This window comes from Lissotriton vulgaris, chromosome 5 (assembly GCF_964263255.1).
Source record: "Lissotriton vulgaris chromosome 5, aLisVul1.2, whole genome shotgun sequence".
NCBI classification, from domain to species: domain Eukaryota; kingdom Metazoa; phylum Chordata; class Amphibia; order Caudata; family Salamandridae; genus Lissotriton; species Lissotriton vulgaris.
Window position 1 is genome coordinate 1,776,538,442 of NC_141693.1, and position 23,717 is coordinate 1,776,562,158.

The 23,717-nt window shown below is 44.0% G+C and overlaps 1 protein-coding gene across 1 annotated transcript in view; it reads right to left on the reverse strand.

Annotated features, from left to right (window-relative positions):
• Positions 1-23,717, reverse strand: part of RAMP2 (receptor activity modifying protein 2) — a 281,097-nt gene that overhangs the window by 116,077 nt on the left and 141,303 nt on the right. The window contains exon 2 of the mRNA XM_086924093.1: positions 11,979-12,101. Within this exon, the coding sequence (XP_086780219.1) occupies positions 11,979-12,101 (123 nt within the window). The remainder of the gene's footprint in view (positions 1-11,978; positions 12,102-23,717) is intronic.

Genomic DNA, 23,717 nt, shown 5'->3' on the forward strand with positions numbered 1-23,717 from the left:
TATTTCGTGAATTCTAAGATAATTGTTTTTTCTTCCTTTCCTCCTGTTTAACCCCCACAGGCCTACTAAATACAATTAATCAGGCAAAGCTCAATCTAATTTAGTCCTGATGATGATCCTAGCATAACCCCTGGAGATAGGGATCGAAACGTTCGTCGACTGTTTAACATAGTACTGCTGCTTTTACGATTTATGATTTATGTTGCAGTTACTGTGGGATAGAGCTTACTTATAATTTCATTGCATTGTAAGCCGCCATTTCTCCTGTTTGTTTGCCTGTTACTTTCCCCCATGTATTGTCCTTTCTTGACTTGGTACAGGCTTGTGCCCAGTTATTATTTTTGTGTGACTTGTTTCACCTCATATGTGTTAATTCACTAATTCTTCTAAATAAAAGCTTTCTTGTCCGACTGGACATTGAAGAAAATGCACAGTCTTCATTTTTAGCCTGTGCTTATTCCTGTTCAATTTGTTTAAGCTAAAGGACCATTGTTTAACAAAAAACTAGTACTACCCGGGGTCCTTTGCCACCTGTACGGGTTCCCTTGTTCTAAATACCAATACGTAGCGCAATCGCTGGATTGCAAGGGTTTTATTTCCTTTGCCCACCCTGTGTTGGGGGGGGGCTTCCCCTAACACCACGTCCCAACAAAAAAAAACCCTCTCTTTTTTCCCTCTATTCATCACAATTTTGTGTTTCTTCTTTTTCTTTCACTACCTAAAGTCTCAGCATGTCAGCTCATGCACCTCTATATACAGATGATTATATAAAACACCTGTGCTCACGTCCGTCTCCATTATCTGAGACACCAGATGCCTCAACTCCGACAAATAATTCCATCCCAGATCAACTTGAAAAACTCAAAAAAAAGCAAGTTCGCTTGGAACTAATGATTCTTATGTTAACTGATTATCTAAAGGCTAACGTCATCCCATTGGGTCTCCAAGTTAGAGAGAGCTCCTCTGAGCACAACAGTAGAGACCGATAGGTCTAATTCAATGATCCAATAGGTAAACAAAAGGTTAGTGTCGAAAAGCACCAAACAGTTCTATCAGCTTTCAAAGGTTTATTCGACTTTTTTTTTTTGTGATGCAAAAGTCAAAAGGTATTCAATGACATATCTCCATTGAGAAAGTTTTCCAAATATTCACACATCCCGATGCATTTCAGGCCCCGCCCTTTTTCAGGGGATTACTCTACAGAAAAATCCAAATAAAACAAAATCAATCACATGTCTATCTATGTATGTTCCACACTGATAATGAAATAAAATAAATGTGGTGCTCCCAATTAACCGGGACACAGTGATAAAAACTGTTGGTGATACACAGTCCAAATAGAACCTAACCCGCGTTCCAATCCCCTCAAAAAAGTGTGGTGAAAGAAAAAGACATCAAGCGAAATATAGAGCAATAGAAGGCTCTCACCAGGTGAAAACTAGCGTGCTATTGAAAAGTTAAATAAACGGATGGACGCAAAGTGCATTCAAACGGTAACCACGCGTACAGCTAAAGATGATTAAAAAAACGTGCAGGGTGAAGTGAACAATCAGACAAAACGGAGCGTTAGCCTCCGTAAGCAGCTAAACCGCTGAGGTTTAAAAAGGGTCCCAGATTGGGTACTTACATCTGTGTGAAGTTGTACGTACAAGCTGGGACCCTTTTTAAACCTCAGCGGTTTAGCTGCTTACGGAGGCTAACGCTCCGTTTTGTCTGATTGTTCACTTCACCCTGCACGTTTTTTTTATCATCTTTAGCTGTATGCGTGTTTACCGTTTGAATGCACTTTGCGTCCATCCGTTTATTTAACTTTTCAATAGCACACTAGTTTTCATCTGGTGAGAGCCTTCTATTGCTCTATATTTCGCTTGATGTCTTTTTCTTTCACCACACTTTTTTGAGGGGATTGGAACGCGGGTTAGGTTCTATTTGGACTGTGTATCACCAACAGTTTTTATCACTGTGTCCCGGTTAATTGGGAGCACCACATTTATTTTATTTCATTATCAGTGTGGAACATACATAGATAGACATGTGATTGATTTTGTTTTATTTGGATTTTTCTGTAGAGTAACTCCTGAAGAAGGGCGGGGCCTGAAATGCATCGGGATGTGTGATTATTTGGAAAACTTTCTCAATGGAGATATGTCATTGAATACCTTTAGACTTTTGCATCACAAAAAAAAAAGTCAAATAAACCTTTGAATGCTGAAAGAACTGTTTGGTGCTTTTCGACACTAACCTTTTGTTTACCTATTGGATCATTGAATTAGACCTATCGGTCTCTACTGTTGTGCTCAGAGGAGCTCTCTCTCAATAGAGAGAGCCTTGTATTAGTTCCTTTGGTTTTCACGCTGCCTGGCCAGACAGCGCTTACCTCTTGCAGAACACTACACTCCATTACCAAACATCAACTTGAGCAAATTGCTGTGCGAGATCCCCTTCTTCATAGTCTCCAAGTTAGAAACATTCCTGGGATTTTCACGGATAATCCTAAGTACATCCAAAATTTTAGTTACATTGGTACGACCTGCTCCCGCCATTGGTTAGTCCTAGGCATAGATATTGCCTCCGAAACTCTTATATCACTGGAAGTAGAAATTGCTGAGATCTTAAAACAAATCTCTGACTCAGACCCCACTTCTGATGCCAAGAAACTATTAGAACAGATTGATAAAACTGTTGCGGACTTCCACAGAATCGAGCAAAACAAAAAGTCTAACAAAATCAAGAAAGACGTGAAATTATACAATATTGAAAATACGTACCCTTATCTGCAAAAAGATTTTTATGCTAACAAATCATACCAAAGGTACCAAAATAGCCGTCCGTGGGGCAGATTCAATAATCGCCAAAACCTAGTAGGTTTCTCGGACACTTCTGCAGAATCGTCAGACAGTTCAGATCCTGGGGAAGGTAGCAGCACTGGTAGAAGGGGTGGAGCACATCAAAATACTTTTTTACCCAGAGGCGCCCAGGATCCACCACGACGGGGAAAAGTAAAGAAACCCCAGCGATGGCACAATCCACCAGGAGAGCGCAGGACTCGCAACAATTACTATCAATGGTAGCCATAAGACCTGTTCCTTCACAAAGAATTGATACCATTCCTATTTTCAATCTATCCAAACATACCCTGGCTGATGGTCTCTCTTTTGTGCCTACCGTCCCACCTAATTTCATGGAACTGCAAACCGAGCTCATGAGGTTTTTTCGCCAGATACGCCTCCATGCCTTTTTTCAGTTACATCCTACTCCAGAAAAGGTAACCAACACTCCCTTTCGTCCTCCCTCCAGTTTCTTACCAACAGCCAGTATGATCCCGGCAGAAGTTGTCACTTTCGAGAAAGTTATTTTAAAAGAGTTAAACATCATTCAAAATAAGAAAAAATTCATTCCCTATAATATCTCAAAAAGAGAAAAGAATGCAATTATCCAACTCAAAAATAATGAGGATCTGATAATCAAAAGTGCAGACAAAGGCGGAGGGATTGTTCTACAAGAGAAAACTGCCTATATTTCAGAAATTCTGCGACAACTAGAGAATAAAGAGCACTATAAAAAGTTGAGTCACAACCCCACTAAGGAGATACAGACCCTAATACAAAAAGTTACAAGGGATGCAGGCTTTCTGACAAAAAAAGAATTTAATTTCTTAAATGTAAAAACTCCCAGGATCCCGGTAATCTATACATTACCTAAAGTACACAAAGACGCAAATAATCCGCCTGGCCGCTCTATTGTTTCTGCATGTGGGTCCATCCTTGAACCCTTGGTCCTATGTTGATTATTTCATTAAGGATTTTGTTCCAGTGACCTCATGTTTTGTTAAAGACTCCATGCAAATGATCAATATGATTGAACATCACCCATACAATCCCACATCTGATACTCTAGTAACTATGGACGTAGAGTCCCTTTATACTAATATCCCCCAGACATTGGCACTCCATGTAATCCAAAAGATTCTGGACTCACGTCCCCGCCCTCACTCAGTGCCGAGCTTGTTCATCCTCCAACTACTCGAAATATGCCTCACAAAAAACTTCTTTTTGTTTGATGGCATCTTCTATGAACAAATCAAAGGGCCTGCCATGGGCGCAATTTTTGCTCCAAATTTGGCAGTTCTATTCATGGACCAGATTGAGACCAATGTGATCCTTAACCCTTCCAATCCATTCTTCTTGGGTATAGGGTTTTGGCGCAGGTATATCGATGACATTTTCATCATCTGGAAACAGGACATCGATTGCCTGCGTCAATTCCTCCACTGGATGAATAATAATTGCATGGGACTGACATTTACCATTACCACCAACAAAGAATCCATTTCTTTTCTGGACCTTACAATCTTTCACAGTGAAGGGGCCTTACTCACTAAACTATATCGCAAACCAACAGAGAAGAACACACTCCTTGCGTACAACAGTAACCACCCCAGGGCTTTGCGTGACTCCCTCCCTTATTCCCAATTTTTGCGAAGTCGGCGAAACTGTTCATGTAAGGAGGACTACTTCCATGAGGCCCATACTCTAGCTCTCAAACTCAAAGTAAGAGGCTATCCTAAGAAAATAGTGAAGAATGCCTCGAAACGGGCCTGGTATTGTCCTAGAGAGATCTTGCTCACACCTAAACCGAAAACTGAAGCAAAACGCATCGCATGTGTCTCAACATTCTCTCAAATTTCTAACCAATTGAGAAAATCCATTCTGAAACACTGGCCAATCCTTAACTCTGCTGCCATTTCCATTGAAAAACCTGTTTTCGCCTTCAAGAAAAATAAAAACCTGAAAGACAACCTAGTTAGGGCTGCTTTACCTAGTCCTTCACCCACTACCACTCTTGAAAATGTATGGGGTCTGTCCCCCATTGTTGGGCATGTTAAATGCGGGGGGTGCAATAACTGTGACAGTACGATGGAAGGAAAAAGTTTCACTTTCAATGATGTTACTGTAAAAAGCTGTTCCTTTTCAAACTGTAACACCTCCAACGTCATTTACCTTATTCAATGCCCCTGCCAAAAAGTCTACATTGGGCAACATCGGAGCCGCATCCGATGTGGTACCCCCAACGCACCCTTGGTGGAGCACTTCGCAACAATGAAACATTCTGAAAACGACATCAAATGGACTGTCCTGAAAGTGCTGAAGCTTCCACCAAGAGGCGGCAATATGGGACATTTGCTAAATAAGGAAGAACTTAAGTCCATAATACAATTTAACTCGATTCATGAAGGTTTGAACAGGGTGGAAGATTGGACCAGTTTAATATAATCCAATCCCTCACCCTTGTTCTGTCTTGTTGCTTAATTACGTGACCAAAATGAAATGATGTGAAAAATGGAAATAGATGTTGATAACAACTGTCCAAGACTGTGTGCATCAAGCCAACTTGTATTTTTGCTTAAATGCAGATTGTTTTGATAAATAGCTGATCGACTGTGAGCCTTGTTGAAAGCTAACCACGAAGATTTCTTTATTTTAACCATTTTTCTGTCATGCGTTCTAGTCCATATTTGAAGTTTCTCTATATAAATTCTGATTATAAATTGAGCCTATCTTCGGAATTAGATTTTCCCAAATATTGTTAAATCAATACCAAATGACCAGTATTCTGAATAACTTGTCACTGTAAGACCACACTTGGTGTAAAGCACTTTCGATTATCCACTCTAAAATGGCGCCCAAGGTTTCTCTATTCTGCTATTGACACAATGTAGTCCCTCTTCTATCCTTTCACGCGAGGCTGACTTTCTGTAGTCCTTCTTCAATCTTTTCACGCGAGGTTCTTGATATCCTGACCCGCTTCAGACCACCAACAACACAGATCCAGCCATCGCTCTGAAATCGACAGGACCCACCGGCCGTCCTCGGACGCTAATTTTAGCGGTAAGCCTCTCACACTTCCCTCGCATCCCCTCATCCCCCACTCGTAGCCGCCCACGGCGCTACTTACTCACGGCAATTGTGCTATTCCATGTCTCCTTACAGGCTCCAACTTGGAAATCCCACGCTTATACGCGATATTCCAAACAAAACTAAGTAAGGTTTTTCACTTTACCACTGTCAGTATTAAGCCCCGCACGGTAATTGCCCCCTCAGCGGTCAATTTTTAAACAACCCCCTTTTTAACCCAACAGTGATACGCGATCCAGCACTCTGCTCAGAAGGTTATCCGGACCCCCCCGCCGCCCATGAGCATGGCCTTCTAGGTACACTCCGCAATTCTAGTTTGGCCCCCGTTGAATTCCCACGATTAACCACCACTCAATCTCTGAGATCCACTCACCTGCACTACACTTAAGTGCCACGCTGAGCCGCCCCTCGCTGCTCTCACTTGGCTCACTGTTTTATCTCCATTTTGCCACAATATAAATGGTTTTATTCACTTCAGAATTTATTCACATATCTGCATGACAGTGCACCCAAATATGAGCACAATGACAACTGTGCCCTTTGGATACAAGCACCTAAGGCTCAGTGCACACATTTTGCATGTGCACAACTCCATTTTTTCACAAAATAAGCTTTTGCAATCTGAACTAAAGAGGTATGTCTGATATGTCTTTCTGTATTTCGTGAATTCTAAGACAATTGTTTTTTCTTCCTTTCCTCCTGTTTAAACCCCGCAGGCCTACTAAATACAACTAATCAGGCAAAGCTCAATCTAATTTAGTCCTGATGATGATCCCAGCATAACCCCTGGAGATAGGGATCGAAACGTTCGTCGACTGTTTAACATAGTACTGCTGCTTTTTCGATTTATGATTTATGTTGCAGTTACTGTGGGATAGAGCTTACTTATAATTTCATTGCATTGTAAGCCACCATTTCTTCTGTTTGTTTGCCTGTTACTTTCCCCCATGTATTGTCCTTTCTTGACTTGGTACAGGCTTGTGCCCAGTTATTATTTTTGTGGGACTTGTTTCACCTCATATGTGTTAATTCACTAATTCTTCTAAATAAAAGCTTCCTTGTCCGGCTGGACATTGAAGAAAACACACAGTCTTCATTTTTAGCCTGTGCTTATTCCTGTTCAATTTGTTTAAGCTAAAGGACCATTGTTTAACAAAAAACCCTTTTGGAGACCTAGCAGGGAGCACAGGCCTACCAGCCGGACAATTCCTCCTCCACGCATCGATATTGCGAACATACACGGAATCCTGGGGTGATATACAGGAGGAATTACCAATGCATCATCTCATACAGTACCTACATGTCATGGGCAACGGCTCCCATATTATACTCTGGCATGCACAGGCCCTTCTCGTGCACACGCAACGATCCACACAGCCATTGCGAGATAAATGGGCGACTTCCCGAGGAAGGGGATGGACAGACAAGGAGTGGACAATGATATTAGCTAGCCCCGTAAATGTCGCACGTTATTCCAGTTTCAAAATAATACAGTTTTATATACTGCATCAGGCGTATCTGTCACCAGATAAGATTAATAGGTATTTCGCTACTGCCACCGCTAGCTGCCCCCGATGCACTCTGGCGGGCGCGGACATTTTACATATGCACTGGAGTTGCCCCACTCTTACTACATATTGGAACGAGGTGAGAACCCTTTTGACGCAAAGCGCTGGCGCAGGCCTACCCAATACATGGGAAGCATGCATCCTGGGGTTGTATAAGAGGACCAAATTGAATAAAGTACCGGACAGATTCTGGGACCTGGGGCTCATTACTGCCAAGCGCTTGCTCACCAAACATTGGAAGAAGGGTGAACCTCCACACACTAAATATTGGTGCACTTCCTTCACTAACTGGGCGAGAGCAGAAAGCACCACACTGCACCGAGAGGAAACAGCGGGTTTGAGGAAGTTTCCAATTGCACAACTTTGGGACGATACCCTGGGCTCCTTCCAACAGGCAAGCCTGGCTAGGGTGCTTATTAGGCGATGACACACTAGAAGGGATGCGCACCTGTGGGATGCGGCAGCATTACATAGATAAGCCGTGCTGTCCCCTTAGCACCTGTGAGCCCCAGGAGCTGACACCACAACGCCAACTGGTCAGTGGTAACTCGACCTCCCCTGTTACATAGAGGGTCGATCACAACGCACCCATGCCACACTGACTGCGGGCCCGGGCACCCGCCCACCCGCCCACACGGCTATACACTGACACACCTTACGACACTGCACTCCCAACAACACGTCCCATCCTCTACCCATTTTTTTATTTTTTATTTTTTTTTTTTCTTTCCTCCCGCTCCACTTGGCGTCCACACAGTGGCACCTGAAACCTCACCTTTCTTCACGGTTCTGGCCCTGTTTGGCCCTTTATCCCCGATGGGGACTTGTTTGGAAGTTGCCATGGCAGACTCAACTGCAATATCTGTTGGACTATTGAATATATTGACTTGGAGGAATGAACACATCCGAAATTCAATACTCCTGATCACACGCCACGTCTGGCGCTACCATACGCTGTAAACCAGAAGTGAGATAAACACGCAATAGAGTCACAATTACATGCCACCTCCTACTGGACTTCACCCCACAATACCCTGGGGTTGCAATGCCACACATACAGAATATCATTATATACATTGCAGATATGTTACCTAACAATGTTGCCCTGGCCTCTCTGTTACACAAACTGGTACACATGGAAACTGTAAAAATGAGTGCTGCCACTGTAACACCTAGCTATGCCACGCTCTTTTTTTGTGCAAATGTATGTAAAATATTACCTATCATTTTACAACGGCATTGTATTTCTGTATACCAACCAACTGCTCACATAAACCAATAAAATATATTCAAACAAAAAAATGATATTTAGTATTTAATATTACAGTTTCATACCCAATCCAAGAGTACATTAGTCAATATACAACAATGTTCTAGGTCCTATTTTGTCTTTAGAGGCTACTTCTAATCCCAAAGCACATACCAATGCAAATTTGAAAAAGGTGATGGTAGATCTTTTCTATATTTTAATTCTGAGACTCATTATGCCATTGTTATGATTTTAATGTTTTGTATTGAGGTTATATGTCTAAAATGTGAGCCATTCTGAGTTCCATGTTAATATGTTAAAATCCATTTTTTTTAAATGTAATCATTACTACGCCTTGCCACAGTAATATAAGTAGTTGATAGATAGACCTGTTCTGATTTTATATGATTTTTGTGTGGTTCATGTATTAAGCCATTATAATCAAATATAGCCATTTATTAGGGAAGGTCATATTTATTTTGGCTGCATTAAGGAAAAAAGTGAGGTGTGCAGTGGACATTTTCCTCTCAAGTTTATCTACAAGGACAAAAGGTCACATGATTTATATATTGAGATATTCAATCTGAGTTTAAGCACTGTGCAGTGCCAAGAGTCTATATTCCATTAATGCTTTTTCATAAAAAGAAATTATTTACCCATCACTTTGATAGTTGATGTGCTTGAAATATCCTGAGGGCTTTTAAGTGATGTAAAGTGCACTCACGTCTCTTTTGTTGAATTCTACAAAACTTAAACTGCCGTAAATAAATAAATAAACATACTGGTAAGTGTTAGATCTATGTTTTGGAAATTGCGATAAAAATACCAGATAGATATTGGTCTAAAGTCTGACTACAGTAAAGTAGGTAACCAATCACACTCCCCTTTACACTTAATTAATTAATTAATGATCATAACAACTCTTCCTAGAATTCCAAGGCCCTTAACTTGCGTTAATGCAGCAGCAGCACCCAAGGGGGGGGGGGGGGGATGGCTCTAGTACACACAGTGAATATGAAGGAGACCGCAAAGCCTCCCTTGGTCTGTGTAAGATATATGATTTTTGTTTAGACTCTAAAGAAATTAAAATGCCTATTCTCAAGACTAGGACTGGATTTAGGGTGGTGCAACTGGTGCAGTCACACATGGCTCTAAACTGGGGGCAATAGGAGCGCCATGCTTAGGAATAACTGATGGGCCTGCTGCAGAGTTTCTTGTATGTCCATCAATTTTCAAGCAACGATAAAAAGGTCAAGATAACTCTGGTGCTTAATGTAGCTACTGGAGATCAGAGTTTTGTCAGGTGGCAGTTTTGACTCATCATAAAGTAGTGAAGAGGGTTAATATGCCTGCTGCAAAGAACGTGTGCTATGTAGATCACAGAACTGTATTTTATGTGGATAGCTCTGTGGGTTACTGCTTTTGTCACAGAGATCGTTTTGTTACTTGCAGTTCATAAATTACAATCCTTAAATAGCAAAGTGACCTATGAATTGTCAAATAGGTGCATGAAAACTGCATGGCATAGGTTAAAGCTTAAGGTTTTTTCCTCAGTCTTTCCTTATCCCAATGCTACTAAAAAAAGAGAATTTTCTTAGTAGAAATACATTATTATTTGTAAAGCCAACCTCAACCACTCTGGTATGTTTTGAATCCAGAGTTTGGTCTTCTCCAGACCAAACACTCTTATTTTCACATGTATAATTCATTGTCTCTCTATAATGAGTGTGTGATGTAAAGTGCTTTGACATCCAACACTTTTATGAAATGCATGTGAGAGAGGGGCTAAGATGCGATGAGAGGCTCTCTGAGTGTGCCAATGAAAGAATCCGTGGAAAAGGAGGTTGTTCGGGGGGAGGGTGAAGTCACACCGGGTGCCACCAGCGCTAAAGCTGTCTCTGCTCAAGAGTAATTTAAAATTACATTTTTAATTTGATTTCTGATGATTTCTGATGAACTTCTTAACAAGGAGGTTTAGATTTGATGACTTACTTTATGAAAAGCAAAGTGTGCAGCCTTATTCTGAAGGTTACTGAAGGTTACTTACAATGATTGCATGCATTTGTCAGTGTCTAAAGGCCTAATTAAGAGTTTGGTGGGCCATCAGACTGTCAATCTCTGAGTGGAGGTTCGGAGGTGGTCGGGACCGCTGCACCAGGGGTCTGAGTGACGTATTAACAGTACGGAGGTCGTACCTCCATGGGACCGCGACAACGGCCAGAGATCTTTGATCCTTAGTGTTGGCGTGGCGGTCTTGATTCCGCAATATGCTTAGTAGTGTCGCTGTGGCACTGCCAAGTATATTACCAGTTTCCTCACTGCGACCCTAACAACGGCAGTGAGACTGCATTTGAAAGGGTGGTAATGAGGAAACAAAGGTGGCCCTAATGGCCCCTCTCTTTCCTCAGGACTATGTCTGCATGCACCCCCTTTCCTGCATGGCCCTGGACTTCACAGTCCATGCTGTGCAGGAACGGGCGTTTATGTTCCCATCGCAGTGCCTACTTGCACGGCACTGCCGTGGGAACGCCAAAGGACCGCCCACCAGACTTCTAGGAAATATGTAATCTGGTGCGCGGCTGGTGGCCTGTTTGGCAGTGTGGGTGAGGGGTGATAGCAAGGTGGCCCGCTACCACACCTCCAAACTCGTAATCGGGCCTTGAGTATGGTTGTGTCTGTGAACCTTGAATCACATCTTGATTGATCGAATATGGAAGAAGCAAAAAAGTAAATATGAGGAACCAATAGCAAGAAAATGTAGTTTAGTTTAACTGTCTCTTTTCTGGTCCTATCCCCCTGCACCTCTCTTTCACAACATTTCAACATGGATCCTGGAGTATTTAAAAACAATCTGCCTCCAATGGCTGCCTTAGGTGTTTCTTGGCAACTGTTCATTGATTATTAGCCACAAGTGAGCCCCTTTGGTTACATGGCCTACTCTGGCCAGATGGAGGCCAACCCCACTTGAATGGTAAAAAAGGTAAACTTTGGATCTTTCAAAATATCTTGAGCTTCTATTGTACAGTTTTGTTGCATTGTGCATACCCCCTGGTCATCTGCTCATAAGAAACCCACAGTGCACATAAGGTCACAAACCGGTTAATGTACAATTTCTTAGATTCTTAAAAGTACTAGATACTTTTTGTTTCTGGATTTAAGAAGTATCTATCACATGACTCGGCCTTCATCCCCCTCCAGATATATAAAATTGTACACACAAATACATGATTCCCTTTTTCTGCTTACCCTCATCTGAGAAATATAGTGTCTCCGTGGGGTGATTGTGAGAGGGATCTGGTGTAACTTCAGAGTTGTCGGTGATGTTGGCTTGTGCTGCTTGTATAAAGTGTAGATCTTGCTTGAGAAATGCTGCAATGAGAGAGAGAGATAGGTAACTGTTACAACCGTTCTGAATTTCTTATTTACATTTACAAGTTATTGCCTTATTATTCCTCCGAAGAAAAACATTTCCACTACTTCTACCTTCCTTGCATTATACTGTGTGGCGTAACATATATAACCTGCGGCAACCGACAGGGTCTGACCCCTCCAATACCTTTGGAGATGATGGAAAGTAATACAGAATTATTAACATGCTTAAGAGTATCCTGAGACATATGAAATGCTATGTCATGAAATATTTATTTTAAATAAGCACAGTAAATAAAGTATACAAATTACTGTACTATGCTATAAAGAAACTATTCATTTCCTTGTAAGTTTTCTAAAATATCAGCAGAATGAAAGGTTTGCATTCTGCTATGAGTGCTATTAAATCAGTGAATACATCCTATTGTTCCTGCCATTCAACAACTGCCCCCTTGCTGGTTGCCCGAAGAACCTGTTGGTAAAACGGACTTGTATAGGGCAGGACCGAAAGCTGCCTGTGTGTGCAGCCATACACGTACAGTAGACTCCTCACGGACAAAAGTGACACTTCGGAAGTCATATCAAGGTGGCCTTATGACCAACCACCTTAAATAACACTAATGGCTAAATAACAGCACGAAACAAATCATCATGAACACGTGGTAAGTATGCTTCAGGAGAAGGAACTGGTACCGAGTCAATATAGTTTCCTTGGTAACATGATGGCAAAATCACTATGTATTACTCAACAGATAACCCTGAGATTTACCTGTTCGCCCAAAGTAACACATTTTTTATCTGGATAGTGTTAACAGCCATGATTTCAAACGGAGAGAAGTAATTTTTTATGTGGGCTAAATGTTTTAAAGCATCTTTTATCTATACTTCAGTTTGCCCAAGGCTGCTCTTCAGGTGGAGAACATCAGTGTCATACAACGACCACAGATCAATTTCGGTTTAGTTGGTATATTGAAGTTGTGGTCCACTGGACAGTCGGCCTTATTCACACACTGCACTTTTGAGTAAGCTTACACTTTTGTAGTAACATACACTTGTGCGGTAAGCTCAGCGTTACACATGGCCAACCACTGTTACAAAAACACCTTCCCATGGAAAATAATGGAGGTAGGGACTTAGAATAAAACCCTATAGGAAATAATGTTAAACTGAATTTAATTATTTAAAATAGTCAAAATGTAAAACAATACATTTATCATTTAATTATAAAATATTTAATGTTAGTAGACATGACTGGGGTTTTTCCCTGGCTTATGTCAGTCTTAAAACAGTCTGAAGCCTAGTAAGATAGCTTAAATAGTGCCTAAAGAAAGAGATGACAGTCTTCAGGCTTTCTTAAGGCTGGCAAGTCTGAACAAAATCCTTGTGTATGAGGTCCATCTTTCCTTAAGCTAGAATGCAGCCGTTGCAGTACCACCAAACTACACAATTTACTGTCAATAGAATCTCTTGTGTAAGAGGAAGAGAGCGTATCTTCATAACATCTGAATTTACCACCATGCAAAATGGTTGAAATGTTTGTGATTAGGTTTTCCACTCAAATGATCCGACCTTTGCATTGTGCTTTATAACACCTGCTGTGCAGTTGAAATGTAATTTGGGGACGCGTTTACTGAAATCTTAGTTCCTTCATCTCGCAATGCTGTTATAACTGTGGGGCATAGAGATTTTAATGTGTGGGCAGACTGTCCTGGTAGCCAGCACCTACTGGAAAGCCTATGCCAATATAAAACTACATTCATTGGAGATTGGGCATACTCATGAGGCTGGTTACGCTCTTAACCTCATCTCTCTTTCATCTGGACTCCTATCCACCAAGCCAGCTTCCTTTCTTGCTTTGAATGACCACTGAGCCATTCTTTTTACAGTAGCTTAGCTACGGGCTAAATCTTCAGGCATGGGCTATAGACAACTGCCCCAATATATTAAAGATCAGGAGTGAAAATATATACAATATATCTAGACGACATCATCATTATGGCAACATTCCCCCAACTAGTTCAAATACACCTCAATTGGGCGATCAGTCTATTACAGAATTTGGGGTTCATTGTGAATCCACAAAAATCAGTACTGTCCCCGACTCAATCTATCGAATTCCTGGGTTTCCTAGTCAACTCCTTCACTTGCCAGATCCTGCTTCTGATGCAAAAGATCAGAGCTATCAAACGAGAACTGAGGTCTAGACTTCACAGGCAAACAATATCCCTGAGAGCATTAGCCCAAATAGTGGGTTTACTGCCCTATTCCATTCAGGCGATCTTCCCAGGTCCCCTTCACTACCGGGCCCTTCAATGGCTCAAGATCCGCCATCTCCAAAAAGGCCTCAATTACTCAGAACAGATTCCCCCCTCTCAGCGTAGGCGATGCTGGAGATGAACTGGTGGTTAAACCACATGGAGGCCTGGATGGCCGAGCTCTCTTCTGATCAGCCCCGGATGTGATAAATTAATCCGATGCCAGCCGGTGGAGTTGGGGCGCCCGATGCGGCCAATTGTCCACGGGTGGTAGTTGGTCGCAGGAAGAGCTACATTTACATATCAACTGCATGGAACTATTAGCTGGTTCCTTTGCGATCTGATGTCTATCTCCCCAGAAGACAGATTGTTGTATCCTTCTTCGGATGGACAACATATCGGCTGTTCGGTATGTCAACAAACTGGGCGGTACCAAGTTCCGGATGTTAGCAGAGTTTGCCAAGGACTTTTGGCACTTCTGTCTTCAGAACAGAATCTCTGTAGTGGTGGAATATCTTCTGGGCTACAGCAACGAGGTGGCAGATTGGCACTCCCGCCATCTACAGGACTCCAGCAACTGGATGCTGTTTCCCCAAGTATTTCAGAACCTGATCTTTCTATGGGTTCCCTGTCAGATAGACTTGTTTGCACCCCGCCTCAACAGACAGGTTCCCCAGTTTTTCAGTTGGAGGCCAGACCCAGAAGCTCTGGTCACGGATATATTCCTACAGGAGTGGCCGACATCCCTGTGTTATACATTTCCCCCGTTTATGATGATTCTGAGGGATCTCATCATGATCACTCCGATATGGAGGGCACAAGCATGGCTCCCGGTCCTTCTGAGAATGAGTTGTGCAATCCCAGTTCCTCTCCCTTGGATAGAGAACCTACTGCTGGACCCTCTTCAGAATCCTTATCCACTGGGGATATCGGCCCAACTTCCTCTAGTGGCCTGGTGGGTTTCAGGGACAGATGGAAGGTCCCGGACCTTTCACGTGAGGCTGACAGATTAATCACAGAGGCCTGGTTGGCCAACACCCATAAAAGATATGCTTCCTCTTGGAAGTGATGGTGTGATTGGTGCTCTCAACTGGACGTGGATCCCTCTAAATCACATGTCTCTCTAGTTGTCAACTTTTTGGCCTCTATGGCATCCTCAGGTTTGGCATACAGAACACTCAACAACTTTCAGTCCGCCATCTCGGCAGGTCATATACCCATGGATGGCAAACCCATTAGTGAACATCAATTGGTGTGTAAACTGCCTAGAGGCATACAATGGTAAAACCTCTGTGTCCTAAATATTCACAGTTGTAAGATGTTTCCATTGTCCTTAAATTTCTGGAAGCGTGGCCTTCTAATAAGTATTTATCCCATAAGCAGCTTTCGGCTAAATTTACGATGCTACTATGTCTAGTTTCTTGTAAACGAGTCTCATATGTGCATTGGACTTAGCTGGCGTAGGTTTTCCATGGATGGAGTGACCTTTACTTTGTCTACGAGAACTAAATGTAACAATGCACCTGTCAGCTACCCAGATTTCCCAAGCTGTGCGTGGTGCAATGTGTTAAAGATTATGAGGTAAGTACTGTAGAATTTCATACTGATATTCAAGGTCAATTGTTGATTGCTCTGTAAAAACCTTTCCACCCAGTGGCTCCAGCTACCTTGTCTTGATGGATGCGTTGGCTCATGGGCGAAGCAGGGTTTGATATTTTCAAGTTTGGGGCACATTCAGCCCGTGGAGCTATGGCTTTGAAAGCATATTCATCAGGTGTCAGCCTGTCAGACATCATGAATGCAGCTGACTGGTCTACTGAATAATAATAATAATAATAATAATAATAATAATAATAATAATAATAACTGAAGCTTATACAGCGCCTGGTTACACTAGCCAGTGTGCCCCCGCGCTAATAACTTGGCCACCAGAATACCAAACTATTATGACCTCCCACACCAGAATCTCCTAGTGCCTATCCCCTGGGGAATAAGTAAGTTTTCAAATCTTTGCGGAAAGCCACCTCTGAGATTTCCACACAGAACCTGAGAGCAAGGCTATTTCATAGACGGGCAGCCAGGAACCGAAAGGACCTCCCTCCCATTCTAGCTCTTCTAATTTTAGGTACCTGGACCAGACCCGCCCCCTGGGATCTCAATTGACGATTTGGGGTGTAATTAGTTAAGAGGTTGAGAAGAAAGCGGGCTCCTTTCCTCTGTGTAATCCGATGACTTACTCAGAGGGCTTTAAACTGGACCCACTCCCTAATTGGCAGCCAATGAAGAGTCTCCAAAGCTTTTTTAGAGGCTGCTCTCTTTGGTAGCATCAACACCAGGCGGGCGGCAGCATTCTGGATGCGCTGCAATCTCTGGAGACATCTTGCATTAGCTCCCAGATGGAGGACATTCCCATATTCCAGCCTTGAGGTGACCAAGGCATGGTTGACATTTTATCAGGTCGTTATGAATGGCTGTTACGGGGTGTCCCTTTTTAGGTCGAAGGCCTAAAAGGCTGCGCTTGCGCAGTCTTAGGCCGGAGATTTAATGACTCTTAGTAGCGCAGAAGGTCCCGCCTCCCTGCCCTGTCTCTCCTTCATTGGCTGGCTTCCTAAACGGAGGCCAGCCATTGGAGGAGAGATGCGTCACTCATAACAAGCCCCGTCTTTTTCGGATTCGGGGGCGAACATTTTGCTGTTCTTTAGACAGTGACGTTGTCTGTCACTCAAATCAGAAAAACCACGCCCCCGAATCCGAAAAAATCAGAACCTTGAGGCCGCCATTTTTGTTGTTGTTCTCTGCAGTGAGGATCGATCTTTCATTTAGCCCTTCCTCTGCAATCCACAGACACCCGGTTATGCCGCCCTTACTTCTGCCCTCTTACTGCCCTGTGACAAGCCCTCCCCTGCCTGGCCCTCTCGGCTCTTCACTCATTTGCAGCGCGGAGCGTGCGGCTTTGGGTGGAGCCTGCCGTGTGCGCTGTTCCCTGGGCGAGTTCGGAGTGTCGTCACTGGCGGGAGGCCCTGCTGCGCCTGCATCCGTTGCTGGATCCCCGCGGTGAGTGTGAGTGGGTGTTGGGGGGCAGGGGTACCCATTAACTTGCTTGCTTGAGTTATCTTGCATGCGGGTGCGGCAGGGTGCTGTGCCTGCAGCAGCCCGAGGCTGCCAGGCGCTGGGAAGGTGCCCGAGAGCGAGGAAGCGGCCCACCGACCCGCCATAGCCGGGGGCTGACAAGCTGTTTTAGTAAGCCTACAATGTAGAGTCAATGCTTTGGCTCACCTATGGGCCATGCTTAGAGAGACCCCCTCAACGCTGTCCGTGTCTCCTTCCCCCCCACCCTCCCTCCTGCTGTCCGTGTCTCCTTTACCGCCCCCCCCCGTCCGTGTCTCGAGCGAGGAAGCGGCCCACCGACCGGGGGCTGACGAGCTGTTATAGTAAGTCTACAGAAACAGCAAAATACATGTCGGATGGGTGGGGGGCTACTCGCAGATGCAGTGACTGAAACAGAAAAATACATGTCGGACGGGTGGGAGGCTACTCGCAGATGCAGTGACAGAAACAGCAAAATACATGTCGGACGGCACACTATGCTTAGCACACATTTTTAGCGTTTGTGTTTTTAAGCCACACCCTTAATTAAATTGCCCACGGACGTTTGAGAGACTCACCACCTCCCCCACCCACCCTCTGGATGCAATAACAGAAACAGCAAAATACATGTCGGACGGGTGGGGGGCAACTCGCAGATGCAGTGACAGAAACAGCAAAATATATGTCGGACGGCACACTATGCTTAGCACACATTTTTAGCGTTTGTGTTTTTAAGCCACACCCTTAATTAAATTGCCCACGGACGTTTGAGAGACTCACCACATCCCCCACCCACCCTCTGGATGCAATAACAGAAAAAGCAAAATACAAGTCGGAAGGCACACTATGCTTAGCACAGATTTTTAGTTTGCTGTGCCTGCAGCAGCCTGAGGCTGCCAGGCACTGGGAAGGTGCCCGAGAGCGAGGAAGCGACCCGCCATAGCCGGGGGCTGACGAGCTGTTTTAGTAAGCCTACAATGTAGAGTCACTGCTTGGGCTCACCTATGGGCCATGCTTAGAGAGACCCCCTCACCGCTGTCCGTGTCTCCTCCCCCCCCACCCTCCCTCCCGCTGTCCGTGTCTCCTTTTCCGCCCCCCCATCCGTGTCTCAAGCGAGGAAGCGGCCCACCGACCCGCCATAGCCGGGGGCTGACGAGCTGCTTTAGTAAGCCTACAGAAACAGCAAAATACATGTCAGACGGGTGGGTGGCTACTCGCAGATGCAGTGACAGAAACAGAAAAATACATGTCGGACGGGTGGGGGGCTACTCGTAGATGCAGTGACAGAAACAGCAAAATACATGTCGGACGGCACACTATGCTTAGCACACATTTTTAGCGTTTGTGTTTTTAAGCCACACCCTTAATTAAATTGCCCACGGACGTTTGAGAGACTCACCACCTCCCCCACCCACCCTTTAGATGCAATAACAGAAACAGCAAAATACATGTCGGACGGCACACTATGCTTAGCACAGATTTTTAGCTTGCTGTGCCTGCAGCAGCCCGAGGCTGCCAGGCGCTGGGACGGTGCCCGAGAGCGAGGAAGCAACCCGCCATAGCCGGGGGCTGGCGAGCTGTTTTAGTAAGCCTACAATGTAGAGTCACTGCTCGGGTTCACCTATGGGCCATGCTTAGAGAGACCCCCTCAACGCTGTCCGTGTCTCCTTCCCCCCCTTACCCTTCCTCCCGCTGTCTCCTTTTCCGCCCCCCTCCCCCCGTCCGTGTCTCGAGCGAGGAAGCGGCCCACCGACCCACCACCGGCCCGGCTGACGAGCTGTTATAGTAAGCCTACAGAAACAGCAAAATACATGTCGGACGGGTGGGGGACTACTCGCACATGCAGTGACAGAAACAGCAAAATACATGTCGGGCGGCATACCATGCTTAGCACACATTTTTAGCATTTGTGTTTTTAAGCCACACCCTTAATTAAATTGCCCACGGACGTTTGAGAGACTCACCACCTCCCTCACCCACCCTCTGGATGCAATAACAGAAACAGCAAAATACATGTCGGACGGCACACCATAGCCGGGGGCTGACGAGCTGTTTTAGTAAGCCTACAATGTAGAGTCAGTGCTCGGGCTCACCTATGGGCCATGCTTAGAGAGACCCCTTGACGCTGTCCGTGTCTCCTTCCTCCCCCCCGCTGTCCGGGTCTCCTTTTCCGCCGCCCATCCTCCCCCGTGTCTCGAGCGAGGAAGCGGCCCACCGACCCGTCATAGCCGGGGGCTGACGAGCTGTTTTAGTAAGCCTACAGAAACAGCAAAATACATGTCAGACGGGTGGGGGGCTACTCGCAGATGCAGTGACAGAAACAACCCTCTACCTTATTTAAAAGTGCGGTGGGCTCATCCAGAATTAAATGTAAATTCACATTTGTGCAGATGGATTGTTTAATGTCCGTGGCTGCCACCCCTGGTGACACAGCTAGTGAAATGATAGTGGTCTGGTGTAGGGCTGTAGGACGGCGCCTCAGTTACCTCAGTACCTTTCTTTCCATTCTTGGAAGGTGGATTTGTGGTTCAGGGCTTCTTTCCCTCACAGGGCTCCATGCACCTGGATCACCAGGGCGGACAGGGATATGGGACTATGAGTGGGAGCTCTGTCGCAAAGCAGGCATCTTAGTCTCTGTCAGCCCACCTGCCAAATGCACTCTTTTAATGCATCAGCCATTTGTGCTAACTGCAGTTGTTACCAATCGGTCCACATGGCATGCAAACAGCATTTGGACTGCTGTGGACTAGCTGAAGTAAAGGTGTTAAGCCCCAGAGATTGAGGACACACGCTCACTAGGATATCATATCTCAGCTTTTACTGAAAAAGCATGTAATCTGGTAGCTCTTTTCCTGTAATTCCCACTGTTGCTCCACTTCGCAATCCTGGGAAAGTGTCGGAATAGAAGCATTGTACTACTTTTTTAATTGGCAGGTCAATTATGCAAACCTTAGTTTATTTAATCTTTTTTAAGTTTTCGCAAAAAATCTATATACTTTTTTTTTTAAACCAGTGGTATTTATTTGATGTAACCCCACTTTATTTAAAATTGTGTATGAAAGGTTTCTTAGTCACCAAAACCTTATCCTCGGATAATGCAGGAGGAACAGTAGACTGTCTTATTGTGTCTCCCTCACTACCTCACTCTTTCACTACCTCACTCTCTCTGTCTCTCACTACCTCACTCTCTATCTACCTCACTCTCTCTCTCACTACATAACTCTCTCTAGCGCACTACTCCACTCTATCTAGCTCACTACCTCACTATCTCACAACTTCTCTCTCTCAAAACATCACTACCTCACTCTCTAGCTCACAAGCTCACAACTTCCCTCTCTCTCTAACTCACTAACTCAATCACTCTCTCACTACCTCACTTTCTATTTCACTAACTCACTTTCACTCTCTCTTTCACTACCTCTCTCTCTATCTCACTACATCACAACATCACTCTATGCTTATATCTCACTACCTCACAACTAAGCATGGGCGAATTTTGCGAATCTCGCGTTGGCGAATTTTGCGGATTTGCGAACTCGCAATCCGCAAAATCCGCGAATTCTCGCGAATTTGCGGATTTTTTTTTTTGTGTTCGCGTGGGTTTCTGCCAGTTCGCGAGGGTTTTGTACAATTTCGCAAAACGCGAACTTACCTGTTGGGTCGCAAGTTTCGCGAACTTGTTGTTTCTACGTGTCCAGCCTGTTTGGGACACTCTTCTTCATCACTGCCACTCTCTGTCACCACTGCCACTCTCTGACTACTCATGCCACCCTCAGGCCCACCCGTGCCACCCTCTGTTTCATCACAGCACCCTCTGGTTGTCCAGTCAGTGTACATTATTGTGGCAACGCAAGCACACCTTCCCTGCCTCAAGTGACCTGAATTAATTTGGGGCTGATTAATGTGTCACAGAATATTTTTTTAGCTGGCACCTGCTTCCTTAGTGCTTCCTGATTAGTGATCTTTTGCACTTGCTAAGTGCTTTCATTGTTGCAAAATTAGTTACAACACCTGCCCTGCCCCAACTGACAATAATGATTTAGGGGCTGATTAATGGATTTGAACTTCCAGCCTGGCTCCTGCTTGTCTCCCTTAGCTGTAATTCAGGACCTTTGTGGCATATGTGTAACTATTCTGAGGTTAAGAGCAGGGTCACATAATAGTTGCAACTGGCAACTGAACTCTGGAGGGGCCCCTCAGGAAGCACTACAGGAAATGGCTACTAATGATGAGCCTGAACTTTTGAACCTGGTAAGTAGTTTCAGTTTTGCTAAGATCGTATTTCTGCAATTTTGCGCTTATTCGCGGGGCGCGAAGTTGTACTGGGAAGCCGCGAACTCACGCGAACAGTGCGAGCAAGCCATAAAATCCGCTGCTCGCGGATTTGCGGATTTTGTGGGAGATTCGCGAATCTCGCGGATTGCGAATTTACCGAAAATCCGCAAAATCCGCGAGCGAAACGGATTTTCCCCCCATACTTACTCACAACATCCCTCTCCCTCACTACCTCACTCTTTCACTACCTCACTCTCTCTATCTCACTACCTCACTCTCTTTCTACCTCACTCTCTCTCTATTTCGATACCTCACTCTCTATTATTTCAAAACCTCACTCTCTCTCTATCTCACTACCTCACTCTCTCTCTGCTAATGCAATAGGTATCGCATATGCAAAAAAAAAGCTAATGCCCATAGAAATGACAATGCCATTTATTTAGGGATACAAACAAGATAAAAAAATAATGAGCAATACCAATAGCTCTACCTATAATATTGCCGAGACCATTGCATTGTAAATGCTTGTTTATTCCAGGGGCTGATAACAAGTAAAGCCTGACTATAGTACAGCTGTGGCTGGATATTATGCTGTTCTTTATGTCTGAATGGTGAATTCTCTGTACCGTGTTCCAGTTCGAATGTACAGCCCCGTTGGGCCTTCAGTCGTTGGTTGGAAAAGTCCTAGAGTGCCGGTGGTTCTTCAAGAGCAGGTCGTGAATGGACTTAACTGCTATATTTACAAAGAAAGAGGACTCTATGTTCATGCAGGGACCTTATATTACCTCTATAGCTGATCAATTGGTTTTTGTTTCTGTATTTTCATTGGCTGCTGTAAGCTTCAGTAAAGAAATGAGAAGCATAATCCTCGCCTCCGTGTCCTTAATTGAATTGAAAATTCGTGTCACTAATGTTCGCAAATTTTTAATCCTCCTTCATCCTGTCTGCTTTTGTAGTAAATATTCCCCTTTTCCACCCACTCCCTCCAGTCCCACCCATATCTATTACTAATATGTATACTTAAGTATGCAGAGACTCCACAATCAGGGCAGAGAACTCCACACACATAAGTATATGTACTGCAGAGACATAAAACTCTTCGTCTAGTTTGTGAATTGCAATTTACAGTATGTTATGTAGTACTATAAAACTCTTACAAAATGCAGTTTGTGAATCAGGTGCTACAATGTTTGTAAAGAGGTATTTTGTAAATGGCATAAACAGTATTTTCTAATTAATTCTTTCTAAAGCAAAGCTTAGTGACCCACGGTCTATGCTAAAAATATTTGCATTTTTTCTAATAAACTAGAAAATATTTTACCCTTCGGTTCATTGTGACTTTCACTGATACTGGTATTCTTTCTTGTTATTGTATGAAGTACAGCCAGGTCTTGCTATTCTTGGTATTGTATGCAGTACGGTAGGGGATTTGATCTATCAAATGTATCGCACCTACTGGGCAATGTCTTCTTGTGATATTCTATCTCATGTTATATGTCACTGCTTCACACTTCCCCTTTCTTTCTCTTCCAACATTACTTTGAGCCATAAACAAGCAATTATAGTCCCCCTGCTGAATAAATCTTTTGTGGTACAGGAAATCTAGAGGTTCTAGATAACATTATTCTCAAATCTCTTTTTCCCTTAGCTAACATAATAGAAAAGGTGATGAATTCTCAACTCAAATTTTCTAGCAACCATATATGCCTCAGATTCAGAACACTCATGCATCAGTCCAGCACACAGCACTGAGTTATAGCTGGTAACTGTTGTTAATGACATTTGAAGAATCTTGATGGTAGGGGTGTGGTAGTCCCCAATGTTCCTGACAGGCCCTTCATGTTTGTTACTCCTAAAAGCTCGCTATTAGTGACCAGACTCCACAGGATAGGCATTACAGTACAGGCACTTTATTTATTGTTTATTTGTTGAGCAGACATTTAGCAGATCTTGGCGCCAGAGAACACTCAACTTGTTAAAAGTAATCACCATGAGGCCA